Here is a 19,646-nt window from a genome sequence, read left to right on the forward strand (position 1 = left end):
TTTATTATAAATAACCACGTTTTTCGAAAAATTTTATTTCTACCCAAACCGCATATATTTTGTGCGGAATTAAAAATTCGGACCATATAGAATATATGCGGCCCGATTTTTTTTTTATTTAAAATTTTGGACCGCATAGAATATTTCCGGTCTGAATTTTTTTTTTTTGCTTTTTTCAAATGGTCGAGGCAATTTTTGAGTGATAATATCTCACGATCTATTTAGAGATTTTGGATAAAACTTCACAGTCTTGTTCTACAATGTCAAGACTACATGTCGGTTAATTTTCATGAATTTTAAAGATGTTTTCCTATGTTAATCAGAGATGTAAACTTGGACTCATGAAAATTGACCAACATCTAGTCTTGACCGACATCTATAATCTATACTCTATATATCAATATTTCCATTTTCAAAATCCAAACAATCAATCAGAACCGTTCAATATAATCTCCATATAAAAATGTACTTGTTGATAACAATTTACATTTTGTAGAACTTTTTTATATTTTTAAATAAGTAGAAAATTACTTGATCTAAAAATATTAGACCATTCAAAAGTAGCAATCTCTAGTTAAAGAGATAGTCAAAAAAATTAAAATTTAGTCTGTAAGTACATTTTTATATGAAAATTATGTTGAATAGTTGTGAACAATAAATTCAATTTCAAAATAAAAATTATTATATTTCATTCCATGCATCTTCCTATTAACACAACTGATTGTTACCCTTAATCAGAAGACCTAAAACTAAAAGGCTAATTTTGAAAGCAATATGATGGAATATAATATTTAATAACTACTAATCAACTTGACGGCTACCTTACGGTACTTCATCAGCTACAAATTAATATAATAAACTCTCTCTCAAATCAACAACATATCAGTAATCATTTTCAATTACTTTTGTTGTGTCACAACATTATTTGCCAATGTAATTCCTAGTTAACATATATACCTGTCATTATTATACCACGCTGTATTGATATTTTTTTTTTTATCATTTTGCACAATAAATATAGCAATGTAAATAAGGATAATAGCATATTTCATCTGTTATGATTTTTCAGTACAAGCTTTATGTTAATTATCTATTCAAAACTTGAAATTTGTTATATAATTAATATTCTAGATCAATGTTTAAAGTATATATCTTAATATAATCTGCTATATTGTAGGATAATTTTCATGATATTCCGGCTGTTGCTATATATATATCTTTGTCAAAATTTCTAACAGCTATCTGTGATGTGACTTATCATTGCAAAATAAAGCAAAAGGCTCCTTTGGAAAAATACTTTTAATGAAAACCTTTATTCTTATAAATATTTTCAATTAACTAACTTAGAACAAAGTCGGTCTAAATGAAACAAACCATTGAATGACCTTTCTACAGGTGTGTATATATTTTGGCAAAAATGTTCTTTCCTTCTTCTCTTTCCGGAAAAAAAGTGGTAATTAATTAATTATCTCTCAATAAATTATAAGGGTTTTATGTATGAATAATTGCGCATTTCCCCTCTAGATTTCATAATATCATATTTGTCCTTCTAAATTGAAAAGATTCGTGAATTTACCCAATTTATGTTTTTTTTATTAAAACTCCTTTTAATTATAAGGTACACATTTTACTCTTTATTAAATAAAATAAAAATATGTATTATGTATAAGAAAATTGTTCAGCTTTCTAATTGGTCGATTTATGAGGACAAATAGTTAATTTCTCTACTTGTAATGTGTGCACAATGTGATTTAGGTATACGCTCGGTTGTGCGTTACAAGAAAATGAACTACTTGTATTCACAAACTGGCTAATTAGAAGACTGGACATTTCACTTAATCATGCTACATATTTTTTTTTATTTCTTTAATTAAGAGTAAAATAGGTACTTTATAAATTTTAAAATGATTTTTAATAGAAAAGATGATTAATTGGATAAATTTGTAAGTTTTTAAAATTTAAAGGAAAAATATGATACTGTTAATTTTATATGAAGAAATACGTTAATTTCGGAGTTTTTTTTTTAAATTCGTGTTTACGTCATTACAATTACTCCACATTTTTAAAAATGAAAATTACAATTATTACATCAACATTTACAATTACCATACAAATAAAATAAAAATGCTTCTAGCACCAAAAAATTTGATTTGAAATTACTTCTATCAGTTGCATTCCGATAACTTTTCTTATGAAGCAATCAAACAATTTCCTAACAACTCAATTTTCATTCCCCAAAAGTATATGCTTCAAAAGGAAGAAACAAATTATCCGGTTGATACCATTCAATACAAATAATAAATAAAATCCTCTACATTACTAATATCAAGACAAGAGCTGGTTTGACTTTTGACAAAGTACAAATTTTCTCCTTGTTTTCATTCAATTTTGGAATTTGGAAACAAACCAAACCAAACATGTCTTATTTTGTTTTGTATCTCAAGTAACTTCGGCCACAAACCACAAGTTAAAAGGCAAATAAAAGCAAGGCTCCAGCTGTGGTTGCATCTACCTTGCATGTTCTAGACAACCTCACAGTTATCTCCAGTACGTCACCACTGGAGGTGTCCTGTTCAAGTCTGTAACAGCTAATTTATACCAACAAAAGTACACAGATGCGATGCCATGTACAGTTGTACTTTCTACCTTAAAACATACTTCATTTTTACTCAGAAGTTACGCTAAAATAACTTGCGTATCCTTTTCAAATTTTAAAAATTAACAGTTCATCTAACAGTCTAACAGTCATGTGAAAAAGACAATTTATTAAGCACTAACGGTCAATTTTCCACGTGAGATTTCAGGTTTGGAAAGAGCAATTTTTTATTATACATTCAATTATATTAATATTATTTTACAAAGTGCATACCGTAAATAATGCAAATAATCCTTGTGTTTAGCTATCAAAGTTAAATTAGGCCAAAATATAAATGCCAAATTACTTTTAAATTTCTTAAAATATTAGTGTTTGATAGTAGAAAAAAATATTAAATAAAAAAATTATCTTCATGTATAATGTTAGTAAGTGAATTATTTGAGATTAAAATCACTGACAATTAAATTGGTCTTACCAATATTCAAATTCAACTTCTTTATATATTAAAAAAGTGTTAATGTTAATCCTATGTGTGTTAAGAAATGCCATGTCAAAGGGGATAATTTATGTATGTTCTTTATCAAGGCGGAGGCAAAAGTTTATATGGAGTAAGAAAAAAATATTATATTTTCATTATGGAACATAATTTTTATAAAAACTTTATTTTGCAAAAAAATAAAAATAAATTCAAACAGTCATATATTCATGATAAATTTGACTAGTATTGTTGATCAGTCAAATTTAGGTTGGATGTCACTCGAATCATTTGTCTCAAATCTCAAAATTGACCGATCTTTTTAAAAACTATCAAACATTTATTAAACAGTTTGAAATTATTGTCTATCTAAAACAGGTATGTACTTCAACAGACTTCCTATTAATTAATGAGCTATTAATTAATTGGATTTTAATTAAGCTTTATATACTACACCATTCATTATTGTTTGAGTTAAAAGAAAAAAAATATTATATTTTTTATAATGGATGTGTTTTATGTGAATTTATACAATATTTCATAGGAATTTAAAGTTTGGTTAACCCTTCAAGTGGCCAAAAGATTATTGATCTCTCCATGTGCAGAAGCCAACAAAATTGCAAACTATTAATATTTAATTTAATTTAGATAATTATAGACTTGGAATGGTTCACTGATAAGGGATACACCTAACCAATCATTTCTCTCCTGTCATTATTTAAAAAAATATTAATTAGTTCTGATTGTTACCACTTGTTTTATCACTATCACCAATATTTTTTTATATTTAATACGTGTAGCTCTCCGCAAGGTGATACGTTACAATCCCCAACGGCTAGTATAATCAACATTTTGAAAAAACCATGTGATACAGATTTCAAAAAATATATATATAACAATAACGAATTTTTTTTATAAACCGTAATTAAAAAAAATTATGAAACCAACATTATTATTATTTTTTTTTTACAAAAATCATAAGAACGAAAATATTATTTCGGTCCGAAATTGTTTTTTGGGGGGGACCGAAATGGCAATTTGGTCCGAGATATTTTCACAAGTTTTTAATGTATTTTTTTCTCAAAATCTGTGAAAACGGTGGAACCAAAACGGTAACTCGGTTCTTATAATTTTTGTAAAAAACAAAGCACAAGTTGGTTTGGTAACATATATTTTTTTTATTTATGATTTCTAAACAATCAATAACATGCTAAAAGAGTACCTAGAATAGTTATATTAACCACTTTTAAAAAGGAATAAGGAAGATCTAAGAAAGATAACTTTCGGGGTTTAAATTGGAAAAAATGTAAGAGGATATCAATTTCCTTTTTTTATATTGAGGGCAAGAAATTTTGCTTTAAAATAAAATTTTCACAAAATTTTTTCTTTAAAAGTACATTGCTTGTAAAATTAACAATTTTGTACTCTATATTTTATAATTTTTATAAATACTTAAAATTCTTAGCTCTCTTTATGAAACAAAATTATATTATAATAACTTATTTATTTTCTCCAATTTTAATTTTCTAATTCCGTCCCTAACATTATTTTGTATGACATTTTTTATTTTAAAAGTCACACTAAATTATCCTCTCTCTCTATTTGCGGTAAAGGAATATTTTTCATCCAACGGTTGTCTGTACTTCCATCTTATTATTGTATTGAAGTCTTGAATATTAGCAATTTATGTGGATGTAATTTGTAGTATTAAATACTTCAGATAATGTATTAAATTGTTTGAAATAAATTAATAAAAAAATTGGGTTGGTGAAAGCAAGGCCAGCTTTCTAGCCAACCACCGAGCAATTGAACAATTATCTCGTCTTTATTTAATCGTGCATTTTGTGCATTTAATCATGTCAATTTTATCATTATCTGTACGTTTACTAGTTTTAAAAGTAAAGAAAAAGAACGCACGAATTTATTAGTCCAAAACCAATTATGTTCTCAAAAATTATAATTAATATTCAGAATTCGAAAATGATTTTGTCACATTGACAATTCATGATTCAAATGTGTTGTAAATATAAGTCAAAGATAATTCAATTTTTTCTATAATTGCTAAATAGTACATTTAACAATGACATTTGTATAAAATACATTTGGCAGTCACTGTCAATATATTTTTAAAAAATATATATTTCTATTAAATAAATCAAATGTTTTACAAAAATTAAGAATAATGTGGGACAAATATAAAAATACGGCAGTTATTCAGAAGTAAATGGTAGGGGGTCCCAATGTCAGTAGCACGCTTTTCCCGTTAAAGATATTAAGTCATTTGGTTCAACACGGAACTGAAAATCAAAGAAACAAACAAAGGAAACCACCGCAAACAACACACACCACAATCCTCTCCAGCGGTGGAAGCACGTCCCTCACCGTGCAATTACATTCGTTTTGATATAACACGAATCACGAGGAAACCAATCAGGTGATTTTAGTGAAGTAAGTGTGCCTCGTTGTAGAGGATATATGGACAATGGACACACTGATCGAGGCAACAAAAGAAACGCCGTACAAAGGGAGTAAAGGACCGACACCTTCAGTGGAAAGTACCTGGAACAACAACGCTACACGCCGAGTCCATGTAAAAGACAGATGCTACGATTCTGGCCTTCTAGGAATTGAATCGGTCAATTTGTTATCCAGCACCAAATTGTCTACTATTTTAACTAAGCCACCTTCTATATTATGTGCATTGTATTTTAATAACATTAATGATAAGTTGAATATTGAATGTTGTATGACATAGCTTGTATAACAAGGGTCAATAATGACTAAACCACGTCTCAATAATTTATTTTATTTTATGTGCATTGTATAGTTTGATAATTATATTTCTTCCACAATTGTGTTATGTGATATAACAACAGTGATGCTAATATCTTAATTTAAAATTCATTGTATATTTTTACAGAGCTTATATCTTAACTTTATTTTTGCATTTGCTAGATTTTCCATAATTTAATAATATCGATTTACCTTACACTGTACGTAGATCATTTAATCCTGTAATATTACCTTGGACAGCATTTAATACACCCATGTAACAAAGCGCGTAGTTATGATAATATAATATCACCTTTGGTTCCGATCGCACCCCTCTATATATACCCTTTTCAGCACCACTCACACCTCCTCTCACTCTAAACCCTAACCCTAGATCTACTCTCACTCCATTATCTCCCCCTCTCACTCTCTACAACAGATCCAGACAATGGCGCGTCTACACTTCCTTGCTGCGGCTCTCGCCGTTCTCTTCATCTCCGCCACCGCTCAGGCCCCTGGCGCCGCTCCCGCCGCCGCTCCGACCACCGCCCCACCTACTCCCGCACCCGTGTCGCCTCCTCCGGCAACTCCACCAACTCCCGCTCCGGTGACACCTCCAACTCCCGCACCCGTGTCACCTCCTCCGGCGACTCCACCACCGGCCGCAGTCCCTGCCCCTTCAACCGCGCCCGCTACTACCCCCGTAGCCACTCCTACTTCGACTCCTGACGGCTCTCCAATCGCTTCTCCTCCTGCTCCTCCATCAGCAGAGGCTCCTGGCACATCCTCCACAACACCAACAGGGGCTCCTGGCACCACCCCTAGCGGGTCGAACGCAGCTGGATTCTCAGCCTCCTGGATCGCCTCTGCTGCGGTCGCTGCCGCTGTTGCCTATGCCTTCTAAGTCCGGTGGATGTGGATCTCGTGAGATCTGTTCTTCGAGAGGGGGTGGGGTTTTAATTTTTCGCACATATAATTAATGTTTGTTATTATCATTATTTGTTCTCTTTCTGGAGATCATTTTTAGTTTGTGGATCGACATTTGCTGATTTCATTCTGATCTTTTTTATTTATTTTGTTTGAGACTTGTCAGAGAGAGATCGGGAGAGTTTAGTGGTGCCACTGTTTGTATTATTTCATTTTCTAGTGGATTCTTTCTGTAATTTCCTTTTGTCTTTTTCCTTTTTCTTAGTTAATTTCATTTCACATTAAATTTTCCTGTATTATTGCCAGATCTAGACTTAGATGCTGAACACTGTCACCTTAGTTTACTGATCGCTGATCACTGATCACTGATCAACTGTTAGTTTTTGTTAAATGTGATTAATCTAATTAATAAAGTAATTAAAAAATCTAATATGGGTGGGGTGACGTCACCATAGCATGAAGGCCAGCTGTAACGCAAACTGGGAAACACTACCAGTGGAAAGCACGTGCATTGCATATTTCTAAAGCAACAAATGGACGGTCGTGATGCTTTCAGATTTAGAGAGGATGAAAGGAACGATCCAGGTGGCAGATGATGGGATTGAGAGGGTACTTCCTACTTACTAGCTTTGTCTTTTTTTAAAGGTTTAGGGGTTGAAAAGCGAGACTGGACTGATAGTGTGACAGCTATAGTGTGGATCTGATTTAATTTTAAATTTTAGTTTATCGGTCGGGTCGAATAATTCCTGTTCGGTAGTTAGGTTTATTATTATTATTAGACAAATGCCAATGGCCAATGCCATTATTAGCATGGCCAGCTAAGAGGATGCACTTTAAATATGTTTTTTAGCGTGATTTGAAGTGTCATGCTGTCAATTGCATGTGAGGTTAAACTTTGTGATAGTGTTTTTGTGAACCCCACATCTAGAAAGTGACCTACTCTACTCTCTCTATTTTGTATTTCATATTCCATGATTAGTATTATAAAGTTGGTGGTATGTGGCGTATAAAATGGGTTCCACCGTATTTTAGCAAATCCATATTATGTTCAAATATAGTTGTCAATTTGTCATGAAGCAAAGGAAAAACCAAAAACTAATAGAAGGAAAAGATGTGGATATGTATTATACATTCACAGGAATAATAAGTAGGTTGTGAGTAGTTGGTTTATTTAAATTTTTAATTTTTTACAATGCCTGTTGCTATCAGTGAATGTCCACCGAATTGTTGTTGGGTTAAGTTAAATTCTGAATTTGCAATTTTGCCTGGTTTGATTTATACCTTCTATAATTGACCCCAAGCTCGAGATCTGATTTTTCATGTGAAAAGGGAGAATAAAAGACTATGATCTTGGCTGATTCCATGATTGAATGAATAATTGGATTAGTGTTGAGCATGAGAGGAATAGTAACATTTCACCTACCATGACCAAACCCTATATTCTCACCATCAAAATGGGTTGTACAGATTGAGACCTAATTCTAATCATGTTGTCAAACTTTCCAACCCATGTTTTTTTTTTTATGCAACGTGTCGTTATCTTGCTTTTCGGATCGTACATGGGTTACTGATCAAATTTATTTATGTAATTGTTATAATTTTGTTTGTTTGGCATATTTTGGTTACTTTTTGCAAATTTTGGCTAATAACATCAATAAATATGGTAATGCATTATAATTGAAAAGCTAAGAAAATATATTATATTTTGACTTGTTGACCTGATACTAATTGTCATTGAAAATTAAAAAATTTGCATGTAAACACATCACTCATAAAATAGATCAATTTGAACTGTGTGAGTTTATTATTTGAAGTCTCCAACTCATATTTCATAAAATTGATCAATAAATGAAATATCTCAAAATAAGATAAGAACAATGTCATTGTACAAATATGCAGCTACCAAACAATTCCAAAAAATGGTAAGATCAATTTTCATACAACTATGCAAGTTGGCGTGAGTTGAGAGGTCTAGTTCTACTTTGCTTGTGCTATGCAAATGGAAATCCATTGCTATCTTTTCTTGTGCTCCATACACATGAAAATATATATATATATATATATATATATATATATATATATATATATATGTATGTATGGACCTACCTAATTTTCTCTTTTTCCAGATTCTATTGTTTTTCTTTTCTGAAATTCAAAACATGACTCTTATCTTTACCAGTTATAGATTTGCAATTACGATTCTTTATAGACTCACTAAAAGTCTAAAGCATTAATTTGACTAATAATGAAGTTCCGTATGTTACTAATTAATTAAAAAGGCTATAAATATGGAACCAATTGACCTGAAATTTAAGTTTGGTGTTGAAAAAAAGAAGCCCAAAACCTAATTTGGACTGGTTCGGTCTGGTTTTTTAACCAAACACAGTTGGGCTGTCTGCCAGATATTTTCACGGGACCACATCCATGTAAACTATTTCTGAGCACACAATCCAAACTTGCGTTCATTAAACAGAATTTTTTTATTTAGAGAAATTTATTGAAAATATTACAGGGAAATTGATGATTATTTTCTGAAATATTTAACTTATATAGAAGAAATCAAATCATTAATTTAATTCTTTGAGAAATAAAATGCGGGTAGGGAGGAATTTTTGTGACATCTGAATGAGATGGTACAAAACCGAATCTCTTGCTAACAACGTCCATCTGTCTATTCATCCATAATTTGAACGGTCATGATTTAAATATGGAGATTATTTGGTTTTGAAAAGACACAACTCATACTAATAATACATTCTATTTCGGAGAGAGTAAGCCGTACGCAAAAATAACTGTGTTTTGGGCTCGTCCTATCTCCGGAAGACAAGCCGAGTGTGAGAATGTTGATACCAGTTTCCGAAGTGGGAAGGTTAGGTGGTATTTGAAATCTATCCTGTATGATATCTCGCTTGGAAGTAAAAAGTTCGACCCCTCATTAGTGGGCCTTTCTGCCTTAAATAGATCGTTCCCCTAACTGTTATTCTACGTTGTCAAAGCAGTTAGGGGAGATTGCATAAAAGCGGTAACGCTCACTAAATCGCATCTGCTGTGTACGGACATGAAATAAGCTAAGTCCGAGCTGGACTCCATGTTGGGCGAGGCCTTATTGGGCCTTACTGGGCCTAGTTTTTACCGGATTATAAGTTCTTCATATTTGATCTCGGGCTGGCCCATGGGTGAGATTCGAATCCCGGTCTATTCTTGGCTCATGAGTAATTTGTGAAGGCCCTTGGTACATGATCCTATCACATACTTTAATCATAATCGTTCATATCATGAATAAATGAAAATATTGACTTCACTGGCAGAAATTTCATATCCACATGTGAGCAGGAGATTTAGTTCCGGACAGTACACCAGAGCCAGAGGACCCAATAATTGATGCAGGAGCACTTGAATCAGGAACTTAATTTCAGCAAGTAAATCAGCAAAATATTTAGTTACTTTAGTCTTATAGTAATATTTTATCTTTAGATTTTATTTCTGAATTTTGCCTCTGAACAGCAGCTCGCTACTGTCTAAATTATTATTTAGGAATTTGCATTATTTCTATATTATGTTACCAAATATTGGTAACTTTCCCTATTTAGTTTCTGCATTGAGTAGTAGTTACATGGTGAAGGTCATTTTGGGCGAGACAAAACTTTGGCCTTGTTATCTTCTTATTATTATTGGCCAAAGTTGACCAGCGACGTTTCCAAGTACGTTGAGCGATGTTATGTGTGCCAGCGGTCGAAGGGAGTCCTCCCTAATGCAGGCCTTTATACTCCTTTACCTATTCCTGAAGGCCCTTGGCGTGACGTCAGCATGGACTTTGTGCTGGGTTTACCTCGCACCCAACGAGCCAGTGACTCCATTCTGGTGGTGGTGATCGTTTTTCCAAGATGGCGCATTTTGTAGCATGTAGAAAGACAATGGATGCGGCCCAAATTGCACACCTCTATTTCAAGGAGATTGTGTGTTTGCATGGTGTTCCTCAATCAGTTACATCTGATCGTGACACAAAATTTGTTAGTAATTTATGGAAGAGTTTATGGGGAAAGTTGGGAACAAAACTGAATTTCAGCAAGACGGCCAAACTGAAGTGGTGAACCGGAGTTTGGGCAACCTTTTGCGGTGTTGGGCAGGGACTAAACCCAAGCAGTGGGATTTGGCATTACCTCAAGCCGAATTCGCGTACAATCGATCGAAGAACAGAACCACAGGATTGAGTCCATTTGAGGTTGTTCATGGTCAGAATCCATTAGGGGTGCTGGATTTAGCTCCTATTCCGCGAGTCGGTCGATTGAACCCGAAAGCAGAAGAGATGACCAAGCATCTTCAGAGCATACATGAGCAGGTGAAACTGACCATTCAGCATAACAATGCTAAGTATAAGGCACAGGCGGACCGTCATCGTCGTCAAGTGCTGTTCGAAGTTAGTGAATTTGTGTGGGCAGTGTTGACTCGAGACCGTTTTCCTGCTAGGGGTTATAACAAACTCAAGGAGCGAAAGATTGGACCCTGTGAGATACTACAAAAGATCAATGATAATGCTTACAGGTTGCGTCTTCCAAGTCATATGAATACCTCTGACGTGTTTAATGTGAAGCACCTGAGCCCTTTTCTTGGAGAGCCAGTTGAAGCTGATACGAACTCGATGGCGAGTTCTTTTCAACCCGGAGCGACTGATGCAGGAGCACTTGAATCAGAACCTGAATCAGAAACTTAATTTCAGCAAGTAAATCAGCAAAATATTTAGTTACTTTAGTCTTGTGGTAATATTTTACCTTTAGATTTTATTTCTGAATTTTGCCTCTGGACAGCAGCTCGCTACTGTTTAAATTATTATTTAGGAATTTGCATTATTTCTATATTATGTTACCAAATATTGGTAACTTTCCTTATTTAGTTTCTGCATTGAGTAGTAGCTATATTACCCGGCTTGTGGGTGAATAATATAGACAATTTTTGCTAGAAATTATTTCTGTTATAAAAAAAATTAAGGAGAGACATATCTCCCCTTTATTTTGGTGATCTCTGAATTTTAATCTCTGAAGATTATTGGTATCGCACGCCTATAGAACAAATTTCTGTTCTGTACGGCGTCAATAATTGATTCAGTTTACTTAGAAGTTCATAAACGAATCGTCACAATAATTTGATTCCTTTTATACTATCGAAATATTACCGCATCAATCTATTTTTCTATATTATTTTTTATTAATTTCTATAAATAAAACATTATGTTCATTAAATGTAGCAACCAGAGTTAAAAAAAATATATATAAAAAAGATGAAATAAAAGATAATAGGATTCAACAATTACTATTTAGTACTTTTTTTTTTTGTCTCCTTTCATATATTATAAATTCCAATAATTAATTGGATCGTCTAATTTTAATTTGACCAGAACCTTAACTTTTTTGGGCACTTTTGTCCCTTCCTCCCTCCAATTGATTTTATTTTCATTCGAAGGCCACACAATCACATGTTTGATGTTTTCGTTTCCAACAAAAAGTATGAGCATGAGCATCTATTTGTTGGCATATTTAAGTATTTAACACATACAGATTAAGAAGTAGCACAAAAATAAGATGAGGATTAATTAAGCTCTATTTGTTGGCATCAATTTTGTCCCTCCCTAGACCCTACTCCCTAGCTACCTTCACTACTTTTGGCGAAGTTGCACAAAAGGATCGCGTACTAATAATGGCACTCAACTTTTCTAAGAGATCGATTGATCTGCTCAGAATGGCATAATTACAAAAAAGTTTGTAGTCGGACCCATTTGGAATTATTTTTATAAACCATATTTAGAAAAAATATTTTTACGAAACCAAGATGATTTTTATTTTTTTTACAAAAATCATAAGAACCAAAATGCCATTTCGGTCCTCCTTTCTTTATTTTTTAGAACCGAATTGCTATTTCGGTCCCAATCGTTTTGAAAGATTTCGAGAAAAAAATACGTTGTGAAATTATAAAAATACTTGTGACCGAATTGCCATTTCGGTCAAAAAAAAAAAATTTGGAATCGAAATGGCATTTAAGTTCTTATAGTTTTTGTAAAAAAAAAATTATTATCTTATCAGGTCAGTAGCTGACTAATATAAATTCACTGTATAGATTGGCTGGAGAATTTTTATTTATAGAAATACTATAATATATTAGAGAGAAAGAGAAATAGTATCTTGAAATTTTCATAACATAAAAGGATCGGTAAAAATTTCTCTGTTAAAAAAAAAAGGTTTCAAGTCGAAATATTATTACAGAGAATAGAAAACAACTGAAAATAAAATAAAAAAGGAAACACTTTGATCGGAAAACTTCCACTTATTTTCTATGCATCCAAAAATAAAGATAACTATTTCTCTTTTCTTCTATTATTTTACAATATTTTCTATTAATAAACAATCTCGCTTGGCTGCAAAGCTATTTTTTCGTATGACCGTTGATTTGTCCACTTTTAGCTTAGATCATACGCCGGTGACCTGCTCAGCGTGTACATCATCGATCGCTCGACTCTATTATAAAAGCTTAGATCCAACGCTACGAGCGCCGTTCGACGTGTACTTATATCCACCGTTGCTTCATTCGCCATTTTAAACCTCGCTTTTTTTCGAACCGTCCGATTGGCAAGATTGTAGTTATCCCTTGCGCAAATCACAGGCATTTTGTCGAGCACCTCGTGCGCACTCGGCGGCTTTCGCCTCTCTACGACCTTCGCTACTCTAAAACCACTAGTAGGCTTTCTACTGTTTATCTTTGATTCTTCTTCTTAGTTTCTTAAAACTTTACGGTTAGGTTGTGCTTTTTAGTCGATCATAGGAAGAAAAATGTAAGGCTTTCTTTCCTTTTTGTTCCTATTTTTCCGCGATTATACCCTTCTTTAAGTGGCCTTACCTATCATCTGTAAAGATGATTCATTTTCTTTGCTTCTGATTAGAATTTGTTGGTTTCATTGTCAACTAGTGCTGCTATTCACCAATATGTCTGGAAATCCGATTTGGTTCCATTTTTTTTTGCTTAATCATGAATATATTTACTTTTATTATGTAAGTATAGTTTTAGTGCTTTTGCAAAATCCAAATAGAACATTTTGTTGTAGGTACACTTTCTATCTTGTTGTAAGTTTATTTTTTCTTAGAATGGCCAAAACAATGCTGTTAAGTATTGCAAATGTATGAAATGCAGGGTTTATGTTATGGTAAAATTGGTCATGAGTTACCAAAAGAACAGTTTTGTATGCTTTCTTTTGGTTTTTGTATATGTTCTTTTATTTTGAATTTGCAATTTTGGAATGATATTGTGCTTAATTTCATTTGTTGACTGTAGGCTTTGTGAGAAATAAGATATGGCATTTTCAAGTCTTAGTACTGCTGCGACTAACGTCAACCCAAACAAATCCTTCGAGGTATAATTTGTATATATATTTATTTAGTCCTTGTCAAAAAAAATTGCACTGTGTTTCTATCCATTCTACCCAGATAAAATTTTCAAGGTTTTATATTATATTGGTTTTTTAAATAACATAAATGTGAGGATATCAACTGTTCTGCATTTTTTTTTTCTACCCGATTATTTTTTAACTTATCGAAAGCAAATAGTGGTGTATAATTCAGTAGCAATTCACTTTTTTTGTATTCCAGTGGTGTATAATTCAGCGTGAAAGTAAAAAAATAAAACAGAAAATTAGTGAGATCCTTGTACTGTGCATTTCCTATATCTTCTTGTATAAATTTTAGTACCTGTAAATAATTCAGGTGACACCTTCTCCTAGTGACTCAATTTCTAGTCTAAGCTTCAGCCCAAAAGCGAATCATCTGGTCGCAACATCTTGGGATAATCAGGTGTGTTTAATTTTTCAATTTTGTTTGAATTAGGCAAAGCACTGATTGTCTTGTGCTTGCTAGATCTTAATATTTCAACAGCTAATTTGTGCCACACAAGTTCTATTTTTTAGATATTCTTGAATACTGTTTTGGATGGGGAGAAAATCATTGCTCTTGGATGGTATAAGATTGTTTAGAATTAATGGTCTTTATGTCCTATCCAAAGGGATAACTAATGAAAATGTAGAAGTATAAAATGTATGAGTGGCTCGGATTGTCTTTTTGTACCTCAGAAATCAAGATTTAGACCTGAAGCACAAGATATTCATTATTCAAGATATTTGCTGTATATACTATGTAGGTCAGGTGCTGGGAGATTCATTCTGGAAGTAGCCAGCCTAAGGCATCAATTTCACACGACCAACCGGTACAACCACTTTCACTTTTATTTTATTATTCTCATTTCTAATATTTTTTTTTCTTAATTCATTTTTGTTCATAAAATAAACCTTTGAAACAGTTTTTTTGACCGAACCTTGAAGTATATATTTATAAAACCAGAATATCTTTAGAGACCCCCGGAAAACATCACAAAATATTATACATACCGCCCCTCTCTTAGTATTTTCATAACATTTACACAAACTAAGTTTGGGACTAAAGGCTTGGTGGTGTTGTTGTTGTTTGTTACACAAACCAAAAGAAGCAAACAGTAAAATGGTTTTGTTGTGCATTTTTGGTCTGGTAATACCAGTCTACAGGATCTCAAACTGATACAAAGATGCTATTTATTTGAATTTGTTGATGGTACTCGTAAGTTGCATTTTATCTCAACCAGTTGGACCATCCAAAATTCCAAACATATGAACCGAAGTATATGGACAAGTCTATTCGTAATTGGCCACATTAAAATATATAACCCTAGAAATCACATGTACCTCCAATTTTCAATAGTCAAGTGCTATCAAAACTAAGCTTCACACACAGGGGTGAAAGTAGATAGAGGAACCTATAAATTGGAAATTTTCAGTTGTCCTTTAAAATTTTTAATTTTTACAAAAAAATATATCATTAGCTCCCCTCATAAAATGAAATCACAGAAACTTATTTTATCCAGCCTCCGCTATCTCAATTTTCTGGTTCTGCCCCTGTTCACACACAAACATTTATCCAAACTCTCTCTAGTTTACCTAATAGAAGAGTGACGCTATGGTACTATGCATAGCGCACTTGGTTCATACTATGGATTCATATCTCTATTTTAAAAATCCAAACAGTGAATCCATTCTGCTCAACATGATCTTCATATGAAAATGTACCCAGATGTCAAATTTTACATTTTTTAGATTTTTTTTAATATTTTTTTAAATAGGTACAAAATCACTTGATCTAAAGATTTTAGACCATTTGAAATTAGTGATTTTCAACCTCTCCAAAAAAAATAGTAAGCAAATTAAAAATAATGTAAAATTTGGCCTCCAAGTACATTCTCATATGGAGTTTATGATGAATGGTTCGGATCGACTATTTAGACTTTGAAAATGAAAATATGGTTCCTTAGTACGGACCAAAGTGCACTATGCATAGTACCATAGCCTCACTCCTAATAGAATATGCATTCTCCCCATATTTTAAGCTTGTTCACATTCCCATTTTCGCACGAAGTTCAAACGACTGTAATTTCAATTGGTCTTATTTCACAGGTGTTATGCTCGGCATGGAAGGATGACGGGACGACAGTGTTCACAGGAGGGTGCGACAAGCAGGTAAAAATGTGGCCCCTGCTGTCAGGCGGGCAGCCCACTACTGTTGCCATGCATGATGCCCCGGTCAAAGAGGTTGCGTGGATCCCTCAGATGAACCTCCTCGTTTCCGGCAGCTGGGACAAAACTGTCAGGTGTTTTTTTTTTTAAGGTTAAACAGGCAAGGTGCCCATTAAGAATTTCATTAATAAAAATGAATATTTACAAAGTCGTAGGTTAACCTAGTGTACAGGAGTTACTACAAGTTCTCTAAATTGTAAATAATACACAGGTAGTTTTTTTTATCAAACACTTTCATACTAAGCAATAATTTCATGTTTGCCCTTACAAAAACCTCACAATATTACGTCATCTGTAAGACTGTAACAGTGGGTTTGTGGATGGGCTAATTTTGTTGTCTGGTAGGTATCTTGTCTGATGCTTTGCATTGAATTTTCTATATTTTCAGTGTTACCCATAATATCTCTTGTTTTGAATGAGTACTTATTTTATATTTTGCACGTCTGCATTTGTGTGCACTTGAAATTGCTAATTGTTTCCTGAACTTAAAGTCTATTTGCTAATCACATCCAGTCCAATATACTGTGCAGTAAACTTATCGACCGATTAATAATACAAATCACAACTTGTAGTAATTCTCCACTGATGTAATAAGGTTAAAGGGTTTAGGGTTTAGTACTAATCTAAGTTCCAGTGGTTTTCAGCATATATTCTGGCATTTGCTTATGTACTGGTTTTTGTGAAATAGGTACTGGGACACAAGGCAAGCCCAGCCAGCCCATGTACAGCAGCTGCCAGAGAAGTGCTATGCCATAACTGTTAATTATCCGCTCATGGTTGTGGGGACTTCTGATCGGAATCTCATTGTTTACAACCTGCAGAACCCTCAGGTGAGATTATTTGACCTTTTCAATTGGACAAAAGAATAAATGTTGTAATTGTCTGCTCGGAATATGCATAGGTTGTATAATCAATTGCATTGCAACAATGCCATGTGCATTTTTGGTAATTTTGTTGAATATAAGCATGTGATATAATGTAGTTACTGATTTGTTTTATTAGAATACATTTATTTACTTGTATGTGGATTATTTATTCTTATGGCATATGAAGACGGAGTTCAAGCGAATCCAATCTCCTCTCAAGTATCAAACTAGGTGCCTTGCTGCTTTTCCTGATCAACAAGGTTTTCTGGTATGAGTCTTCTTAGGCCGCTAAATTGGTAATTTTATTGTGGTCATTAGTTAAGCAATAAATGACTAGAATTTGATCTATATATGACAGGTGGGGTCAATTGAAGGCCGGGTTGGTGTGCACCACCTAGACGATGCCCAACAGAGCAAGAACTTTACTTTTAAATGCCACAGAGAAGGACCCAGTGGCAGTGAGATTTATTCTGTCAACTCTTTGAACTTTCACCCTGTGAGCTCCTTGAATCTGAATTATATTCAAATATAGAACACTTATTATTATCATATTTTGTGTTTCCTATAAAAACGGTTTGTTCCTGCAATTAATAGATAGAGCCAAATAATATGACTTTTTTGGTACTTGTTTTTCTTTTGCTTTAATTTTATAAGGTGCATCACACGTTTGCCACTGCTGGATCCGATGGTGCATTCAATTTTTGGGACAAGGACAGTAAACAAAGACTCAAGGTCTGATTTTGTCACTTTGTTATTAACCTTAGTTTCAAAGAATATTGATTCTCTTACTTGTTACTATTATACCCTCTCTTTATCATTGTTCATTTATTTTTATCTTTTAGGCTTTCAGCAGGTGCCCTAATCCTATCCCATGCGGTGCATTCAATGCGGATGGTTCAATCTATGCATATGCCGTGAGTCACACAATCTCTTGTTTTTTAGCATGGTTTCGCATTACCTTTCTTTCTTTTTTTTAAACTGCTGCACTTCAGATTTTAGAGTATGCACAATATTTTTATTTTTGAGTCTCACATTATCTAATTCCAATCATAGACTTAAAACCAAAATCTGAGGAAGGGGGAAGAATTAACAAAGAGAGATTTTTTTGGTACTTAGTATGTAATATTAATACAGGAATGCAATTTGAGGCTAGTATACCATTAAATCGAACTCTCAAACTGATAATATTTCATCGTGCAGGTTTGTTATGACTGGAGCAAAGGTGCAGAAAATAATAATCCTTCAACTGCAAAGTCATACATCTACTTGCACTCCACACAGGTCAATTTTAATTTTTTATTACAGTAGTGAATATATTATTGTATGCCTGTACTGCATTATATCATGTGTAGCCTACACTAAACAAAAACAATTATATGCTTGGATACCCTTCCACTCATGTATTCCAGCAAAAGTGCACAAGTATCCAACCTTCATTTTTTAGAGATAAGCATCAGGGTACTCTGGATATTATACTTTTCGGCTTTTATACGAGCACAGAACATGTATGTTTTTGGGGTGATTCCCAAGATTTCTCATTTTTAGAGGGTATCTGTGTCATTTTTAATATATTCTAAGGGTTAAATGGGGTTGCCCTTAGAAGGTATCCTAAAGCTACTAAATATTTTAATGTCGGGAAAAGTTCTAATGTAGACACAATATTTTGTACATCAGATATCTGCTCAGGATGCATTGGAATCAGTTTAAGACCAAAAACTGGGTTTCAAACAGAACATCTGTTCACATAATATCTCCAAAACAAGTCATCTGGCAGTTAACTCAAATATTTTGGGCAAATTATTACAAAGTGGGGTCACAATTTGTGCCCTTATGGGGGCAATAAAGGTTGAGTTTAGCATTTTCGAAAGGTGGGACTACACTTGTAATCTAAATTGATTTGCTAATGGTGTGTCGCATCTATAATTGCAACGTGTTCTCTTTTTTGGCCAAATTTTATGTAGTGGTCTTTTTCATTGTCATGAACTGTTACTAACATCTTTATTATTTTCTCTGAGCAGGAATCTGAGGTTAAAGGAAAGCCCCGTGTTGGCACAGGAAGAAAATAGACGATGCTACTGTGAATTATAAAACAGTACTCTGCTTAGTCTTTTGGGTTTTAGTTGCATGTATTGTAGGCCAGATTTACAAGAGAAAGTGTTGTTATGTTCTCTTAGTCCTCTGTTAGTTTCCAGTTTGTTGTTGTTTTTTTTCTCTCTTCCTATTTGCGCATGTAAATGGTGCAATAGTAATTGTTTAGTTCATTAGCTCATATTAACTGCCTGAATTCATCATTGTTTTTCCCCAGTTTTTTCCTTAATTTTGTTGCATATTTGAATATATGAATTGTTTAATAAACTAACTAACAATGCAATA

The 19,646-nt window shown here is 33.2% G+C and overlaps 2 protein-coding genes across 2 annotated transcripts; both read left to right on the forward strand.

Annotated features, from left to right (window-relative positions):
- The first annotated feature begins 6,209 nt into the window (after positions 1-6,209).
- On the forward strand, positions 6,210-7,006 carry LOC144552636 (uncharacterized). Its single transcript, XM_078300626.1, has one exon. It carries the CDS (start codon positions 6,292-6,294, stop codon positions 6,745-6,747), a length of 456 nt encoding a protein of 151 aa, XP_078156752.1. The 5' UTR covers positions 6,210-6,291; the 3' UTR covers positions 6,748-7,006.
- Positions 7,007-13,281: 6,275 nt separating this feature from the next.
- On the forward strand, positions 13,282-19,554 carry LOC144552637 (protein RAE1-like). Its single transcript, XM_078300627.1, has 12 exons — positions 13,282-13,495; positions 14,088-14,166; positions 14,516-14,602; positions 14,946-15,011; positions 16,288-16,481; positions 17,096-17,237; positions 17,461-17,541; positions 17,632-17,769; positions 17,928-18,005; positions 18,116-18,187; positions 18,474-18,554; positions 19,292-19,554. Exons 2-12 carry the CDS (start codon positions 14,107-14,109, stop codon positions 19,337-19,339), a joined length of 1,047 nt encoding a protein of 348 aa, XP_078156753.1. The 5' UTR covers positions 13,282-13,495; positions 14,088-14,106; the 3' UTR covers positions 19,340-19,554.
- Positions 19,555-19,646: the final 92 nt, after the last annotated feature.

This window comes from Carex rostrata, chromosome 4, assembly GCF_964058835.1.
Source record: "Carex rostrata chromosome 4, lpCarRost1.2, whole genome shotgun sequence".
Lineage (NCBI taxonomy): Eukaryota > Viridiplantae > Streptophyta > Magnoliopsida > Poales > Cyperaceae > Carex > Carex rostrata.